The 18,458-nt window shown below is 44.3% G+C and overlaps 1 protein-coding gene across 1 annotated transcript in view; it reads right to left on the bottom strand.

The window, feature by feature from the left end:
• The window catches only part of TDRD9 (tudor domain containing 9), a 261,914-nt gene that overhangs the window by 105,645 nt on the left and 137,811 nt on the right, over positions 1-18,458 (bottom strand). Inside the window, exons 14-17 of the mRNA XM_068254351.1 lie at positions 15,211-15,308; positions 6,472-6,603; positions 4,377-4,539; positions 2,034-2,097 (exon numbers count right to left, since the gene is read on the bottom strand). Coding sequence (XP_068110452.1) covers positions 2,034-2,097; positions 4,377-4,539; positions 6,472-6,603; positions 15,211-15,308 — 457 coding nt within the window. The remainder of the gene's footprint in view (positions 1-2,033; positions 2,098-4,376; positions 4,540-6,471; positions 6,604-15,210; positions 15,309-18,458) is intronic.

The raw sequence follows: 18,458 nt of genomic DNA, 5'->3' as shown, positions 1-18,458 counted from the left end.
GCGTGTCGCCAGCACAATGTTTACCTATGTGCTGTCTGTTAGCGCCGCTCCCCCGCCTCCTCCGTATTGGCGCTACCCGCCCACGTCCCTTCCCTCCCGCTGACTGGAGGGAAGGGACACGGGCAGGTAGCGCCGATACAGAGAAGGCGGGGGAGCGGCGCTAACAGACAGTGCATAGGTAAACATTGTGCTGGCGACACGCTGTGTGTCGCTAGCACTGGGGGGGGGGGGGGTTTAGAGGCGCGCAGGGGGGACATGGAGGCACACCATGGGGCAACGGAGGCTGGTGTTAGTGTGCACAACCAGCCTCTGTGCCCCACTAACATTAAATCCCACCTTGGGTTCTCTTTAATGAAACAAGTTTCTGGACCATGTTGGTAATGGCAAATGCTGATTATTTGGATGCAGCGTTGCCAGTCTCACTCATGCGAGTATTTCAAATTCATCTCTATGCCTTATGTGGCAAATTAAAGGTCATATCCCAGGATGTCTTATGTAGGAACTTTGCTGAAAATAATCTAAGCAAATTCATTCATTACTTAATAAATTTAGGCACTGTATGCCTGTTAAATCTTTCCTCACAAATTTACAGTCTGACGCCTATCACAAGTGGTTAGATCTTTACTTTACAAGCACATTACTGCCGAATGTTCACATTAACACAAAAAAAAAATACCTGGGCCCATATGCAATTCACTTTTTCACCTGAGTATTCTCCTAGGTAAAGGTTTGGGTGGATAGAAAAAAGGACGGGAGGAAAGACGGGAGCCCAATCTGTTGTAGTATCGTAAGAGGTAATTGAAAATTCAAAGAGTAAACAGCTGTTATACTCACAAAATAGGGTTGCAATATCAGCAACCACTAAGAACACATGTGGGGAAGTACCGTCCCCACTCGGCCTTGTCGGATGATGGTCGCAGCTCCTTCCAAAAAGTCCACTAGAATAGTGGTAACCCCAATTCAGGGGTGAAAAACATCTATAGAAGGGTTGAGAAGGCGCCCGATGTATTTGCACAATTACGGCGTTTTTCCAATGCTCACACACAATATTTTTTTAAAAAGGAGGAGGGTCCTACCTTGAAAAAGTAGTCCATCCACTACTTAGTATAGAAGGTAAAAAAAAAAAAACTTTACTTACTGTAATACTGTGCCTGATGAAAGTAGTGCAGCTATCCTGGGCGCCCAGGATAGCTGCACTACTTTTATCAGGCACAGTATTCGACCTGAATAAGCGGTTTTCACCGCGAAACGCGTTGTCAGTTAAGTGCCCAATAAAGTTTTTTACCTTCTATGCTAAGTGCTGGATGGACTACTTTTTCAAGGTAGGACCCTCCTCCTTTTTTAAATATTGCTTGTGAGCATTGGAAAAACGCCGTAATTGTGCAAATACATCGGGCGCCTTCTCAACCCTTCTATAGATTCTACTAGGTAATATTTTCAAACTTGTCAAAATGTCTTTTACACCACCAGCAAGCAAAGAAATATCGTATATACTCGCATATAAGCAGACCCGCATATAAGCCGAGGTACCCACTTTTCCCTCAGAAACCAGTTATTGGCTCGCGTATAAGCCCCCGCTCCCCAGAAGCCATATCTGCCCCCAGTACAAGTTATCCCTTTTCCCCATAGCCAGATGTACACAGATTTTCTCAAAAACTACAATTTTTGGCTTGTTCTCATGGAAACACTGAATCCATGCTGTTCGTATCGGCGGGTCATTTCGTAAGTCGGGGACTACCTGTAGAATGGTTGCCTCGGGTGCAGCCCAGCCTTGTGAGTATATTTGTCTTCTTTTTTGCTCCTGGTGTCCCCCTGTCCCTTCTTTTTATCTCCTGCTTGTAACCACTTTATGATGCTGAAACCAAGATTATTAACCCAAAAGTGGGTATCCTGAATAATTTGCTACATTCTACTATTTGTCACTACGGTGCCTCTTTTATGCCATCTGCTCCTCTAGGTTCTCTCACATACTAAAACTTGATTTGGTTAAACAGAAGTTGTCACTTTATCACCACAGGGCAGAATAGTAATACCTGTATCCATCGAGAAGCTGTCTAAACGGCATTGCAAAAAAGTTCCTGAGTGAAAGAGCTGCAGCTATGGGAAAAAAACAAGAATTAGAAATAAAGACGCAGCAGAAAGCGAGAATATCCAATATATGTTTACACATCACAGAAATCAACAGAATTGCACACATGTTCTGCACTTATTTATGCAGATACTTACCCAAGTGGCTGGATTCACACTAGAGCCCAAACAGGATCCATTCAAACAGATAACATATGTATGAAATGGGCCGGTGTTAAAGGAATACTGTAGGGGGGTTGGGGGAAAATGAATTGAATTTACCCGTGGCTTCTAATGGTCCCCCGCAGACAACCTGCGCCCGCGCAGCCACTCACCGATGCTCCGGCCCCGCCTCTGGTTCACTTCTGGAATTTCACCTGCACAGCAGCGCCCTCCCTCCCGCTGATGTCACCAGGAGTGTACTGCGCAGGCACAGACCATACTGGGATCCATTCATAGAAAAGTACCTTTAATACAGTTATGCTGTTTGCTGCACAACCGACACTCCCATGATAGATACTTCACCTTTTGGGGAGCGCCTGCATTATATCCTACGCCGCACTTCTGGGCTGTTCTAGCCTGATGCGGCGTAGGATCTCCGCTCCCGATGCGATCTTGCGCACCCGAGAGGGGAGATTAAGCTGTCATATGACAGCTGACATCTTCCCTCAGTGATCAGCAGCCATTGCGTATGGCTGCTGATCACGTGATCACTACGATCGCCGGCGTATCATAGTGATCACTATTGGCAGCTGCGGCGGTAGGAGGGAAGAAAAGGATCCACTCACCTCCCTGACAGTCCCACAACGATCGGCGCTCCCCTCCACTCTGGCCGGCATCCCCACTCTCTCTGAAGTCAGTGCCGGGTCCCAGCCTGATGATGTCATCAAGCAGCAACCTGGAACTGAGCGACAGTAGGAGTGGAGATGCCAGCCGGAGCGGTCCACAGCTGCTCAACGCTGGAGCCCGGAAGGTGAGTAATGGATGCCAGCTACGGGGGGGGGGGGGATACCTGGCTACAGGGGAGGACACAAAGCCAAGCATGCCACAGAGGGGATCTGGCTGCCTGACCCCCAAAAAGCACCCCCCAAGCAAAAAATGCCTGGTCCTTAAGGGGGGGGGTTAGGCAGCTGGTCACAGGACACCCGAGGTGACATAATGAGATAAACATGTGTATGTACAGTGCCAAGCACAAAAATAACTATTCTGTGTTCCCCTTTTTCTTTCTGTGCCTGAAAGAGTTAGAAATTAGGTATGTAAATGACAATTTCTGTCTGGGTCGGGTTATAGTGTAACCCTCAGTGATAAGGAATTGCAGCCATAAAACACTTCCCTGGCAGTAAATTGCTTCTGAGAGCAGGAAGGAGATAAAAAGGGTAAATAGTTTATAGATTTTTAGCTCTGGCATACTTCAATAAGTGTGTCATTGAGAGGAGGTCATGAAACCGTAAAACCTTAAAATATATATATATATATATATATATAAATATATAACAAATTAATCTGTGGGATAAGTAATTAAAAAAAAAAAGTAATTTTTAGGTTTCTCAAGACCCTCTCCCACTCTCTTGAACTCCCTTCCACCGCCCTTCAGGCTTGCACCACTCTTCAACACCTTCAAATAAGCCATTAAAACTCACCTCTTAAAATTGTCTGAGGCTAGCCAGACACGCAACCTGGTGGGCACTAGGCTGCAAAGCCCATAGTTCCTAGCAGGATGCTCTGACGAAAACCTGTTATTACTCGGGGACTGAGCACACCAACACATCAATGTTACAGAAAGATATTCAAAGCTGAAAAGTGGACAGAAGCATGCTAGTGTGTTCAGGCCCTTAGAATGTGCATCTCGCTGTTGGAAGTGTCAATGGACAACCCCGGGTAAGCACCAACGCTCTGCCATGCCCACAGGAGTACAGCACACCACCACACCAGGAGAGGCATTTAGGTTCAGGATACCCTTTTCTCCCATTCGTCGCTACTCAGACATTGTCACATTAGTCTTTTACTCAACATCTCTGAGTGAGACCCATACCTCAAACATCTGGTTTATACAGCTACAATTTCCAGGTGAACTGTGTCTTTCAGGGGCAGATAATTTTTGCTCCAACACTACCTAATAGTTCCTTGTTTTTCTGTTTCGATTGCTTACTGCTTATAGGAGATAAGTCACTGTACCCACCAGACCGCTGCCAATAAGGGTTTTTCTTTATCATGTCTATTGCCGCGGCATAAACAATAATAGCTCTACGTAAATTTGAATAGATAACAATTAAGTTGCTTTACTATACACACACAAATGATGTACATACCAATAATTAGGCATTCGTCTAGACATCCAAAAACATAGCCAAGAACAATGAGCTTTCCAAGCTGAAGGTCAACTGGTAACTGAGCCAGGACTCTCCCCAAAAATGTGAGCTCTCCATCATATGGGTTGTCATCTTGCTTTTCACTCACAGCCAGAGCACCCACCTATGCAGTACATGAACAGGTATAATGTTATTACAACTGCAGTCCATGAACAGATAAATTACTAGTACCTTTGCAGTTCATGAACAGGCATACTATTACCATTGCAGTGCAAGAACAGGCATACTATTTCCTTTGCAGTACATGAACAGGCATACTATTACCTTTGCAGTGCAAGAACAGGCATACTATTACCATTGCAGTGCATGAACAGGTATACAATTGCCTTTGCAGTACATGAACAGGCATACTATTTCCTTTGCAGTGCATGAACAGGTATACTACTAACTTTGCAGTCTGAACAGACATACTATTACCTTTGCAGTCTGTGAACCAGTATATTACCTTTGCAGTTCATGAACAGGTATACTATTATCTTTGCAGTCCGTGAACAGGTATACCATTATCTGTGCAGTGCATTAACAGACATACCATTATCTTTGCAGTGCAAAAACAGGCATACTATTTCCTTCGCAGGGCTTGAACAGGTATACTATTGCCTTTGCAGTTCATGAACAGGCATACTATTTCCTTTGCAGTACATGAACATGTATGCTATTGCCTTTGCAGTTCATGAACAGGTATACCATTATATTTGCAGTGCATGAACAGGTATACTCAGGCCTGGATTTACATCACAGGAGCCTATAGGCACAGATGTCCTGGCATGCTACACTTCACCATCCAGAAACCCACAAACCCCCGCTGAACCGCACTGCAAGTGTGCTGGCTGTCCCAGTAGTTACTTCTCCCTTATTCGTCATAGGTAGCTACAGGTGTCCCTTAGCATTAGCCAGCTAGTGGTGCCCCCAACTGAAGGGAGATCTTGTCAGTGGAATGCCAAGAGCCAGGCGACTAAACTCGCATTCACCCTCTGCTCAGGACTCTGCATAGGGAAGGAAGGAGGTGCTAGGGGAGGGGAGTGAGCCGCCTGTCCATCATCAGGCGCCTGTAGGCGCGTGCCTAGTGCCTCATGGTAAATCCGGCTCTGGGTATACTATTACCTTTGCAGTACACAAATAGATTTACTACTATTGCCTTTGTAAACGTAGTATACAAACATGTTCACAACTTCCTGGTTTTCTGTACCACTGCAGAGTCCTACAGTGCTTGGCTTCCTCAACCCCGCTATAAAATCTTTTAAACCAGCCTGGCGGTATGGGCGAGCTCAGATCGTCCATTACCGCCGGAGGCTGCCGCTCAGGCCCTGCTGGGTCGATTTTAATCAAATAAAAAGGTGCACACGCAGCTGCCACTTTGCCAGCCGCGTGTGCTACCTGATCACCACCGCAGCGCGGCGATCTACCGCGTGCAGTGGCGAAAGAGGGTCCCCCCAGCCGCCCAAGCCCAGCGCAGCCGTACCAAACAGTTCCGGCCAGCGCTAAGGGCTGGATCGGAGGCGGTTGACGTCACTCCGCTCGTCGCCATGGCGACAAGAAAAGCGAAACAAGAAAGGCTTATTACTTCTGATCGCCGGAGGCGATCAGAAGTACGCAACAGGAGCGCCCTCTAGTGGGCTTTCATGCAGCCTGCGATAGTTTTTTTTTTATTAAAAAAAAAAATTGTCCGGTCGCCAGCCTGGCGATCTTAATAGAACGCCAGGCTGGTTAATATTTAAGCGGGGGACCGGAGGCTCCGTAAGTGACTGCGAGAACACGGGACAGCTGCAGGGGGCTGGTAGAAGCCCCAGATAAGTAAAAATGATTTTTTTTATTCCTGGCTTAAGTGTCCCTTTAAGTGAGCTACCAAAATTAAAATAAGTCATCAACACATTAATTTCTTAAAGCATCTACCAAAGTCTTTAACAAGTGATCAGAATCTCACAAATATCTTGTTGATCATGACTTTAACGTATGGAATTAACTGAAATACTTCATGGTGAAATACTTCTGAAAACTGCTCATAACTGCCATTCTGAGTAAAGCAGACACTTACCTCCTTGAGCAAAAGTATAGTTCGTTCAATGTCAGAGACATTAGGAGGGGACAGAGCTGTAGCCAGCAAGACTCTAGGCTCCCCCATGTCAAGAAGTTTCACCTTCAAGATCGTATTTCCCAGTGGACTTCGCTGGAGGACAGAATAAAGAAACTGTCAAGTAGGTGAGTTACAGAGTATCAGAACACAACTTCAGGCGAAGGACAGAATCTGGAAATCTAAAAGACACAGCAACAGTTGCTTACTCAGGAAGCGGGTTTGTTTATAGATGCACTGTGGACAGAAAAGCCAGCAGCCCACTTTATTATAGCCTACCATAAGCCGAAAAAAGCGGTCCTTAAAGGGGCACTATGGCAAAAATTGTAAAATGTAAAATATGTGCAAACATAAACTACTAAGTAGTACGTTTTTTTCCAGAGTAAAATAAGCCATAATTGGCTTTTCTCCTATGTTGCTGTCACTTACAGTAGGTAGTCGAAATCTGGCAGAAGTGAAAGGTTTTGGACTCTTCATAGGGGATTCCCAGCAAGGTTTTTATGGTTTACTAGTGACCTTAGGTCTGTCAGTAATCCGCCGTGCCCACGCACGCCCACCCACCCCTTCTGGCCCCGTCCTCCCCTGGCTCTCAGCAGTGTCTCTGCGTCTTGTCCCTGCACATGCGCAGTGCTAAAAAGCACTCACGCAGGGACACTTGCCTATTATTAGGTAGGATAAAAATATTCCGGTTCTGAACGGGATTTCCTTTAGGGCTTCCCCCGTCGCCATGGCGACGAACGGAGTGACGTCATCGACGTCGTGACGTCACAGAGACTCCCGATCCACCCCTCAGAACTGCCTGGCACTGATTGGCCAGGCTGCGCAGGGGTCCCGGGGGGGGCACCCTTTTTCGCGTTGAGTAGTGGTCGGATCGGCGGCGGGGATCGAATTAAACACGCAGCTAGCAAAGTGCTAGCTGTGTGTTTGAAAAAAAAATTATTCAAATCGGCCCAGCAGGGCCTGAGCGGTGACCTCCGGCTAGGGAGGTTAAACAATGATGCTGGCCAGCTTCCCTGCTCCCAACACAGTTTTTTGGCAGTTGGACAGAGCAACTGCCATTCACTAAATGCTTTTGAAAAATAAATAAATCCCTGAGAATCCCCTATGAAGAGATGGACTAGTCCAAAACCTGTCGCTTCTGTCAGATTTATACTGCGTACTGTAAGTGACAACAACATAGGAGAAAAGTCATTTATGGCTCATTTTACTCTGGAAAAAAATGTACTTATTTGTATATATTGCACATATTTTAAATTTTACAATTTTTCACCGTAGTGCCCCTTTAAAGCAGTAGGATTAGCCATACTATGACAGGGGAAAAAAAACACACACACACATACACTCTTGATCTACTTGCAATAACACATGTATTGTACTGTCCGCGTTTTGATTTCAGTGAAATTTATATAGTAAATGGAGAAAATTCCAGGGCTGTGGAGTCGGTCCAAAAATCCACCGACTCCGACTCCTCAGTTTAGGATTCCACCGACTCAGACTCCTCGACTCAGACTCCTCTAATTTGCATATTACAATTTTGTTGATTAAAAGTATGTAACATGAAATTCGTCTCTTAACTGCCAACGCTTAGGAATTTTACAAGACAACTGAGGTGAGAAGGATATGTAGACTACTATATTTATTCCCTTTAGACTAAAACTAGTCCTTGGTAAGAGTACTTGTAAAAGGTACAAACCGGAACAAAGAACATCTATCAGGCCCTAGGCAATGTAACTGTGGGTACATGTAAGAATGATGTGCAGGTACTCTGCAGGGGAATGAGGAGATTGTAAACAGACAACACCTCTGTGTTCAATGTGCACAGCATTCTCAGTGGATTCCCTGCAGCTCTGTGGGGAGTGCATATGTAGAGTATAGTACTACTGTGTAACAAAGTAAACCTGAGACAGATGAAATTAAAGTTTTATACATACCTGGGGCTTCCTCCAGCCGCCTTCAGGATAATCAGTCCTTCGTTGTCCTCCTCCACCACCTGGATCTTCTGCTATGAGTCCAGGTACTTGAGCCAGTCGGGCGTAGTGCGCATGCACACACTCCGCCGCCAGGAGCATACTACACCTGTGCAGCACTATTGCGCAGGTGCAGAATGTTCCTGGCTGTGGGAGCAGCATGCGGCCGGACAGCGCTGACTGGCTGAATTACCAGGACTCATAGCAGAAGATCCGGGTGGTGGAGGACAGCGAGGGACTGATTAGCCTGAAGGGGGCTGGAGGAAGCCCCAGGTATGTATAAAACTTTACTTTTCATCCGTCTCAGTTACCCTTTAATTTGTAGTCACCAAACCAAATTTTAACAACATATCAAATTATTTGATTTCATCAGCAAAGAGAGTGCCTACATTTGCATAAATCAGCATCAATGGAACTCCCTACCTCCACCCATTAGGGCAGCCCCCTCCTTCAACACCTTCAAGAAGGCCCTCAAAACTCACCTTTTCACTCTTGCCTACCACCCCTCACAATTGCTCTAAACCCACAGCCGAACTCTGGTCCCCTACCTCTCGTGTCCCTACCTCTCCCTCTAGATTGTAAGCCTTTGGGCAGGGTCCTCACTCCTTTTGTGTCCTACCTGATCATGCACCTCTATTACTGTGCACCCATGCTATGCATTTGAGTGAACCTAACTTGCCTAACTCCATGCTCCCATCCAGTGACTGACTAAGCATTACCTTGTACTCATACTGTGCTGTGTGATCTGGTTTTCTTGTATTCCTGTATTGTCATATTGCTGTTTGTCACCCCTAAATCCTGCTTAACAGACTGCAGGAGTACTGTGGCATCAGTGGATCAGTCCTCCAGTGGTTCAGATCATTCCTGACTGACAGAACACAGAGAGTATCCCTAGGACCTATAATGTCCAAACCTGCACCTCTACAATTCGGAGTGCCACAAGGATCAATCCTATCCCCTCTGCTGTTTGCAATCTACATGTTGCCAATCGGTACACTTATCCAACGACATGGCCTGACGTACCACTGCTACGCCGATGACACACAGCTATACCTGTCCTTCAAACCTGGTGGAACAGACCCTACCCCAAAAATAAACTCTTGCTTAGCTGAGCTTCAGGCATGGATGAATGATAACTGGTTGAAACTGAATGCTGACAAAACTGAGGTCCTGTTTGTCCAAAGCCAGTGCTCGCCATCAAAACAGCTCTATCCTAAAGCAACACCAATCAGGATTGGGAATTCAGGCATAAACAGCTCCAACCTTGTGCGCAGCCTTGGCGTACTAATCGATGGGGAATTGAGTTTCAGAAACCAAATTTCATCTATAGTTAAATCTTCCTTCTTTCATCTGAAGAACATTGCAAAGATTAAACATCTGATTCCCCCAGAGGATCTTCAAACCCTAGTCCACGCCTTCATCACATCACGGCTGGACTACTGCAATGCCCTTTATGCTGGCCTCCCCAAAAAGGACCTGCGTCGCCTGCAATTAGTGCAGAATGCTGCTGCCAGATTGCTAACAAACCAGCCTCGCCACTGTCACATTACACCGATCCATCGCTCACTGCACTGGCTACCAGTAGAATGGAGAATACTCTTCAAGATTGGACTGCTGACATTCAAATCCCTGCACAATCTGGGCCCTGGATACATGAAGGACTTGCTGAAGCTGCACCACACCTCTCACAACCTCAGATCAGCAAGTTCTATAAACTTGGTCACTCCCAGAGTGCACCTCAAAAAATCTGGAGACAGAGCCTTCTGTCATGCTGCCCCTACTCTTTGGAACTCCCTACCACATCCAATAAAGACAGCACCATCCCTGGAGCTATTCAAATCCAGACTGAAAAGCCACCTGTTTAGCCTGGCATTTCCAGATTTATAAAATTCTTCCTCTGTACCACGATGGTCGGAGCCATGCTTATGCGCTTTGAGTCCCACGGGAGAAAAGCGCTTTACAAATGTTATTTGTTGTTGTTGTTGTTGTTGTAAATATTGTCTGTAACCTAAATTAATGTCCAGCGCTGTGTAATATGTTGGCGCTTTATAAATACAACAAATAAATAAATAAAATCAATGCAGAATTATTTCCATCTCATTGACCATCTCTATTAGTGACACGGCTACACATCAGGCTTTATTCTTACAGCATAGATGTTATTTAGTATATATAAGAGATTCCTGTGTACACATCATATATACAGTCACAATCAGATATGTATATCTGACCTTAAAAATACGGGGACTGCTTTATTGAAGCAGCACAAGTAACTCATTTTGATTGGTTTATTTCCTGTTTGTGGACTAAGCACAGCTATTACTGTATATATACTGTATATATACATTATTTTTAATGACTATTATCTGAGAAATAGAACATTTTATCATATTTTCTATTTTAATTACAGTTACAAATTCATTAGGAGTCGGAGTCGGAGCATTTTTTCCCGACTCCGACTCCAGGCACCCAAAATTGCCCGACTCCACGACTCCGACTCCACAGCCCTGGAAAATTCTGTTCCTGGTGGGAACCATGTCTTTTGCCCACCGTTTGAGGCTAAATCCTAATGTCATTTCTACCCTTTACTTTTTTTTCTTTTCTCTTCCAATCGCTGAGTCACCTTAGCCTTGCTTGTAAACACAAGTGAGCAGAGGATCATGTTTCAGATAGGCAGCTAGGCAGGGAAATAAATGGAAGAGGAGGAATATATTATAGATAAAAAGAACCTCCAGCATGCAACTGTTTGGCACTGACTATTAAAGGGCCAGTGCTCCTTAACCAGTTCAGCCTTCAGTCGTTTTCACTTTATGCATCCGAGCAATGTTCACCTCCCATTCATTAGCCTATAACTTGATCACTACTTATCACAATGAACTGATCTATATCTATTTTTTCCGCCACCAATTAGGCTTTCTTTGGGGGGTACATTTTGCTTAGAGCTACCTTACTGTAAATGCATTTTAACAGTAAGAATAAGAAAAAAAATGAAAAAATTCATTATTTGTCAGTTTTCGGCCATTATAGTTCCAAATTGAAACATGCCTCCATAATTAAAACCCACGTATTGTATTTGCCCATGTGTCTCGGTTATTTTACCGTTTAAATTATGTCCCTATCACAATGTATGGCGACAATATTTTATTTGGAAATAAAAGAGCATTTTTCCCATTTTGCATCCATCACTATTTACAGGCTTATAAAAAAAAATAGAGAGAAATATTTCATCTTTACATAGATATTTAAAAAGTTTAGACCCTTAGGTAAATATTTATGTGTGTTTTTTTTTTTTATTAAACATTTTATGTGGGCATTTTTGGGAGGGTGGGATATAAATAGTGTTTCATTTGGGGAAAGATTTGTGTATTGTAATTTTTTTTTTACTTTTACTTGTAGTTTTACTTTTTGGCCACAAGATGGGCCACAAGATGAGTTTGTTTACATGACGTCACTCTAAGCGTACAATGCACGCTTAGAGTGACATAGCTTCAGAAAAGTGTAGCTTCCGAGAGAAGCTGTAGCTTTTTCAGCGGAGGAGAGGAATCAGTGATCGGGCACCATAGCCCGATACATTGATTCCTGGGCTACCAAATCCGCGGCCGGGAGTGCGCGTGCACGCGCGCGATCGGCCGCGGGAGCGCGCACGTGGCCTCCTGGACGTAGGTACTACGTCCTGGAGGCATAAATGGTTAAGTATGTGATAACTCCAAATCATAACAGCAGAAAAAGTTTTGAATGCAGGATTAGCATCTTTCTCACTTAATACACTCAGACCAGTTGCTGCTGAAATTTGATTTTTATGGTGACAATACTGCTTTAAAAGGAAAACTGAAGTGAGGCAACTCACTTCAGGTTTGATACATAACTAAGTGGAGGTAAGGCCCTGGATCCTCCAGAGCATATATGTCAAACTCTGGCCCAGTTTGGCACACAAGCGGTTTCCCCACTTTGCATTATGTCTGGCTCACTCTAGACCACTCTAGCTACATCAGAGGCGAAGCCCTAGATCACCAGCTAAGCCATATGAGGGAGGGGGAAGCACTGGACACCAGGGAACTGTATAGGTGAGGGAGGAGGGCCATTAGACATCAGGTAACTGTATAGAGCAGGGATGCCAAACCGGTCCTTGGAGGGCTGAGATACTCACACATTTTTGACAACTCAAATTAATTGATGGGTCTGAATCAGGAAAGGTGTGGTCCTTTAGGTAGAACACATTCCTCTCTTTCTCAGTCCATCCTAAACACTGGCATGGATCTGGCCCTCCAGGCCTGCAGTTTGACACCTGTGGTATAGCGGAAGGGTGCATTAGACACCAGGGAACTGTATAGGTGAGGGAGGAGGGCCACTAAGTAACTGCATAGAGAAGGGGGGTGCTAGAAACCAGGGAACTGAATAGGGTAGGGGGAAACATTAGAAACCAGGGAACTTTAATAGGGAGGAAGGTGGCCACTGGACATTGAGGATGGCCCACGACTTAATCCCAGTGTTTAATTTCGGCCCACTTTGTATTTGAGTCGGACACCCCTGCCACCCCTTCCTGGTCCTCAATCCATCCCACCGTTCCTGTGCTATCCCCGGAGTTATTTGATCTGCTACATCAAATAACTCTTTGGAACTCCTCGGGCAGGCTTGCCTCCCCGTGTAGTTCCAAAAGACAAGTACATCCTTACTGCTCATGCTCATGTCCAGGCTCAGGCATGTGCAGTACGGATGCGCTCACCTTTGGGCCTACACAGTGATGAAACAAGTAGTTTTGAAGGCTGTCCAAGGAGTGCTGATGACCTAGCAGGTCTTCAATATGGGACGGCGCAGGAACAACAGGCTTGACCAAGGACCAGGAAGACTCAGTAGTGTTCAGAGCCTTCCCTCTACTTGGGTATGTATTAAACCTTAGTTTCCTTACTTCAGGATTCCATTTATACCAGGCATTCTGTACGAATTCAGAACCATGGGACTCAAGTCCTCTATATACAGTACATGGACTTCAAAAAAAAAAGCAAGCAAATTTCAAGAAACTACATCAATGTGAAAAGCAGAACTGGAGGTGCCGTAATTTTACATCTCAACACAGAACCTTCCAGGGCTCAAATTCAAATACAAGACCCCATTCAAGTTTACCGATTACTGTGTGCATTGACTGAAAACTATTGTAACAAAGCAAACACATTGCAGATGCTGCAGGTGTCACAGGGAACATCATAAAGTGCTGACTGACGCATGACTAATCAAAAACCACTGATCACCATGCAGTCTATTCAATACTGGTCCACGCCTGTAACACTGTTCTGAATAGGTCACCATTCAAAAGGAAAAAAGGAATTCGGGCACCAGATGAGCTGTTATGCAAACATACACTTTATTGCATCCCACCAAGACAGATACAGCTTACAAAAGATGGTGGCCTGACAGCCGTTTTACAAGCCCAAAGCCTGCTTCCTCAGAGACCCCTCTCTGAGGACTCGGAGGAAGCAGGCTTTGGGCTTGTGAAACGGCTGTAAGGCTGCCATCTTTTGTAAGCTGTATCTGTCTTGGTGGGATGCAATAAAGTGTATGTTTGCATAGCAGCTCATCTGGTGCCCGGATTCCTTTTTTACCTTTTGAATGGTGTCAAGAATACTTGCTCTGGAGGCACATTGGGTCACCCAGGACCCTCCAGAAGGTCTGCCTTATATCTAGTGCCGATCTACTCTTTCTATCTAACATGTGCAGCTATAGCACTCTCTGAGCATGACACTCGGGGCCTGATGAAATACACTTCTATGTTTTCTCCTAGGTGATATATCATATCAATAAAATGCCTTTTAAACCACAAGCAAGCAAGAAAATACTGAGAATAATTTTGGCAGTGCTTTTTCACCTACTTTATGGTACTTCTTCAATTGCAGAGTGCAAAAGTTAATTTAAACAGAAGATGAAAAATGATCTACTATGAGAAAAATTAGGAGGAAACAAAAGGGAATTGGATGGAGGCTCTCAGTGACTTAAAGAGAATCTGTACTCTAATATTCTTACAATAAAAAGCATACCATTCTATTCCTCATTTTCTCCTGTGCCCCTCTGTGCTGTTTCTGCCACTCCCTGCTGCAATCCTGGTTTGTAATTAACAGTTTTAGGCAGCGTTTACAAACAAAAGACTGGCTTCTAACCAGAGTATCATAGGCTGAGAACAGCTTACTGTGTGACTCATGCAGAGCTTGGAGAGGGTGTGTAAAGCTTCTGCAAATGACAAGCAGTGCTGCACATTCCACACATTCCAGCCTCAGCTGACAGACACGGCAGAGGAAAGGAGATAAGATTTATTACAGAGACAGTGCAAGTAGGAAAGGCTGCAGTAAGACAGACCACATTAGAACAGGTATAGGAACTTATAGAATAGAAGAAATAAGGCTTAAAATTTTGTTACAGAGTCTCTTTAAAGACTAATTCACTGAGCTTCTCCAACTGAACTATAACATTTTTGGACTCTTCTGCTAAAAGAAAGAAAGGGAAAAAAACCTTCCTTGATTAGTACAACCAAAGAAAGTCAGGTGGGAGGATTACTTCATCAAGATATTTCATTTATTCCTAATAGAGATTTTGCCTATAGGTAATTTATTGATGAGATTCGAAAAACATCTCCTGTTAGAAAACTCAGGAGAAAAGTTACCCAAGGAGCCCATGTGTATAAACCCTAAAAGGCAACAGTAAATCATATAACAAAGGCAAGCAATAAGTGTAGGGATGTGAATTATACCAGCATCTCCGGGACAACATTCTCCGGTATGAAGTCATTCCAGAAGTCCTTCATTATCAGTCTGTAGCAATAGCCTTTTGAAACACGACCAGCTCGACCTTAGAAGAAAATTTAAATCAGAACATTTACAAATTTTAAACAAAAAGGTCAAAATACGCCAATGTAAAAACTGTTCTCCATAATTCCATAAAAAAGAATATTTTAAAGAGAACCCGAGGCAGGTATTTTGAATCTTAAGAGACCACAGAGGCATGTCTTGTGCATAATGACATGCCTCTGGGTATCGCTATGGCCGCCCCTAGTCCCCCCCCCCCCCCCCACTTCAGGGGGGTCTGCTGTACCCCCCTGAAAAAAGCACTAGGCTAGCGACAATCTGCTTGTCGCTAGCCCTGTATATCCCTGCAGGCTGTCAGTCTATAAGTGCTCCCCCGCCTCTGTCCCCGCCGCCGTGAGCTTCCTCAAATCAGAAGCTGGGAGGTAGAGGCCTGCGCGGGTCCACTTTTTCATACCCGCACCCGCGACCCGCTTTCTGGTGAATTTGATACCTGCACCCGCAGAACCGCTACCCGCACCCGATCCGCTACCCGCTTTTTTACATTTTCTTATAAAGCGCACATTTAAAGTAACATTGAGCTGTAAAGTTAATAAAACCTATTTTTATACACAAACCAAAGCTAAAGAAGGTTTACATACTTTCTTTCACTACCCGCGACCCGCACCTGCAGACCGCTACCCTACCCGCACCCGCAACTCGCTACCCGCACCCGACCCGCACCTTAAATCAATTCGGGTACCCGCACCCGACCCGCATTTCGGGTTACCCGCGGGTTCCCAACCCGCTGCAGGTCTCTACTGGGAGGTAGTACATGGGTCGCGGCTTAGCATCCGATTGGAGGAAGCTCACGGGGGCGGGGACAGAGGCGGGGGAGCGCTGATAGACTAACAAGCCTGCTGGTAACTGCAGGGCTAGCGACAAGCAGATTGTCGCTAGCCTAGCGCTTTTTTCATGGGGGCACATTAGACCACGGGTGGGACTAGAGGCAGCAATAGCAAGAACCAGAGGCATGCCTCTGTGGTCTCTTAAGATTTAAAATACCCACCTCGGGTTCTCTATAATAAAATGCTGAATGTTTAGAAGACTAAAAAAAGTAAAAAGTCACACTGCGCGTTAGATGCATGTTACAGTGAAACATCCGATACAATGTAAATATGCTTCACCGCCACTGTAAACACGCATGTTGCCCAGTAAGCTCTGCTGGAACTCACCACACGGCACTCAATGTAAAATCCCACGAATATCAGTGCATCGCTTTGCAATGATATTGTCCGTTGCGGTGGAACGCAATGGACATGGTGTGAGAAAAGGACACTTAAGAGGTTAAATCTGTAATGGAATGTGAGTACTATGCCTTAAAGGACAACTGACCTGAGAGGGATATGGGAGCTGCCATATGTACTTTCTTTTAAACCAGTTGCCTGGCAGTCCTGCTGATCTTTCATGCATCAGTAGTGTTTGACGATTTACTGCATTTGCTATATGCTTGTTTCAGGTATGTGATTCAAATATCTGATCTGCTTATGCTTGTTAAAGGTCTATGACTAAGTATTAGAGGCAGAGGATCAGCAGGAAAGTCAGGCAATGTGCATTGTTTAAAACAGGAAACAAATATAGAGGCCTTCATATCCTTGGTCAGTTGTCCTTTAACACAGAGAATCTGTATTGTTAAAATCGCTCAAAAGTAAACATACCAGTGCGTTAGGGGACATCTCCTATTACCCTGTCACAATTTCGCCGCTCCTCGCCGCATTAAAAGTGGTTAAAAACAGTTTTAAAAAGTTTGTAAACAAACAAAATGGCCACCAAAACAGGAAGTAGGTTGATGTACAGTATGTCCACACATAGAAAAATACATCCATACACAAGCAGGCTGTATACAGCATTCCTTTTGAATCTCAAAAGATCATTTGTGGGTTTTTCCCTCTGTTCTCATGCACTGAAGTTTCAGGCTGCTTTTTTCTTCCTGCAAACAGCTTTGCCCTTGTTTGTAATTCCTCAGTATGTGAAAGCCCAGCCAGCTCAGAGGACGATTTATCCAGCTTGTAAGAGAGAAGAGAGAAGCTGCTCTAATCTAAATATCACACAGGCAGTGTGCATAGAGGGGCCTGGAAGGGGGAGTTCATAGCAGAACCACAACACTGAAAAACTTGGCAGCCTTCCAGACACAGGCCGACAAGTCTGACAGGGGAAAGATACATTGATTTATTACAGAGACAGTGATAGTATAAAGTGCTGCAGTAAGCCAGAACAGATTAGAATAGCTTTTGGAACTTGTAGGATGATAAAAAACAGGATGCAATTTTTGTTACGGAGTCTCTTTAACTACTTTGGCCTCCTGGACGTACTAGCTACGCCCAGGAGGCCATGTGCGCATCCGCGCGCTCCCGGCCGCGGATCGTTAGCCCACGAATCAGTGTATCGGGCTATGCTGCCCGATCACTGATTCCTCTCCCCCGCAGAAAAAGCGACAGCTTCTCTCAGAAGCTCCGCTTTTTCTGGCTGTTGCGTCTCCCGTGCGTCCCTCTAAGCGTATGCTACGCTTAGAGTGACGTCATGTAAAGAAACTCATGGCCGCCATCTTGTGGCCAAAAAGTAATACTACATCTGAAATTTAAAAAAAATAAAAATTAACACACATTTACATTATAAACACATTGTTTACCTCCCACCCTCCCAAAACTACCCAAATAAAATGTTTAATATAAAAAACAAAACAAAAACATTACAATAAAAAAAAAAAAAACATGTAAATATTTACCTAAGGGTCTAAACTTTTTAAATATCAATGTAAAGATGAAATATTTCTATATTTTTTTTTAATTCTAAACTTGTAAATAGTGATAGATGCAAAACGGAAAAAATGCACCTTTATTTCCAAATAAAATATTGTCGCCATACATCGTTAAAGGGACAGAATTTTAATGGTGTAATAAACGGGACATATGGGCAAATACAATACGTGAGTTTTAATTATGGAGGCATGTATTATTTTAAAACTATAATGACTGAAAACTGAGAAATAATGCATTTTTTCCATTTTTTTTCTTATTCTTCCTGTTAAAATGCATTTACAGTAAAGTGGCTCTTAGCAAAATGTACCACCCAAAGAAAGCCTAATTGGCGGCGGAAAAACAAGATATAGATCAGTTCATTGTGATAAGTAGTGATAAAGTTATAGGCTAATTAATGG

Source organism: Hyperolius riggenbachi, chromosome 9 (genome assembly GCF_040937935.1).
Source record: "Hyperolius riggenbachi isolate aHypRig1 chromosome 9, aHypRig1.pri, whole genome shotgun sequence".
Taxonomy (NCBI): Eukaryota; Metazoa; Chordata; class Amphibia; order Anura; family Hyperoliidae; genus Hyperolius; species Hyperolius riggenbachi.
The sequence above is the reverse complement of the archived record's forward strand: the minus strand, read 5'-3'. Positions and strand labels throughout refer to the sequence as shown.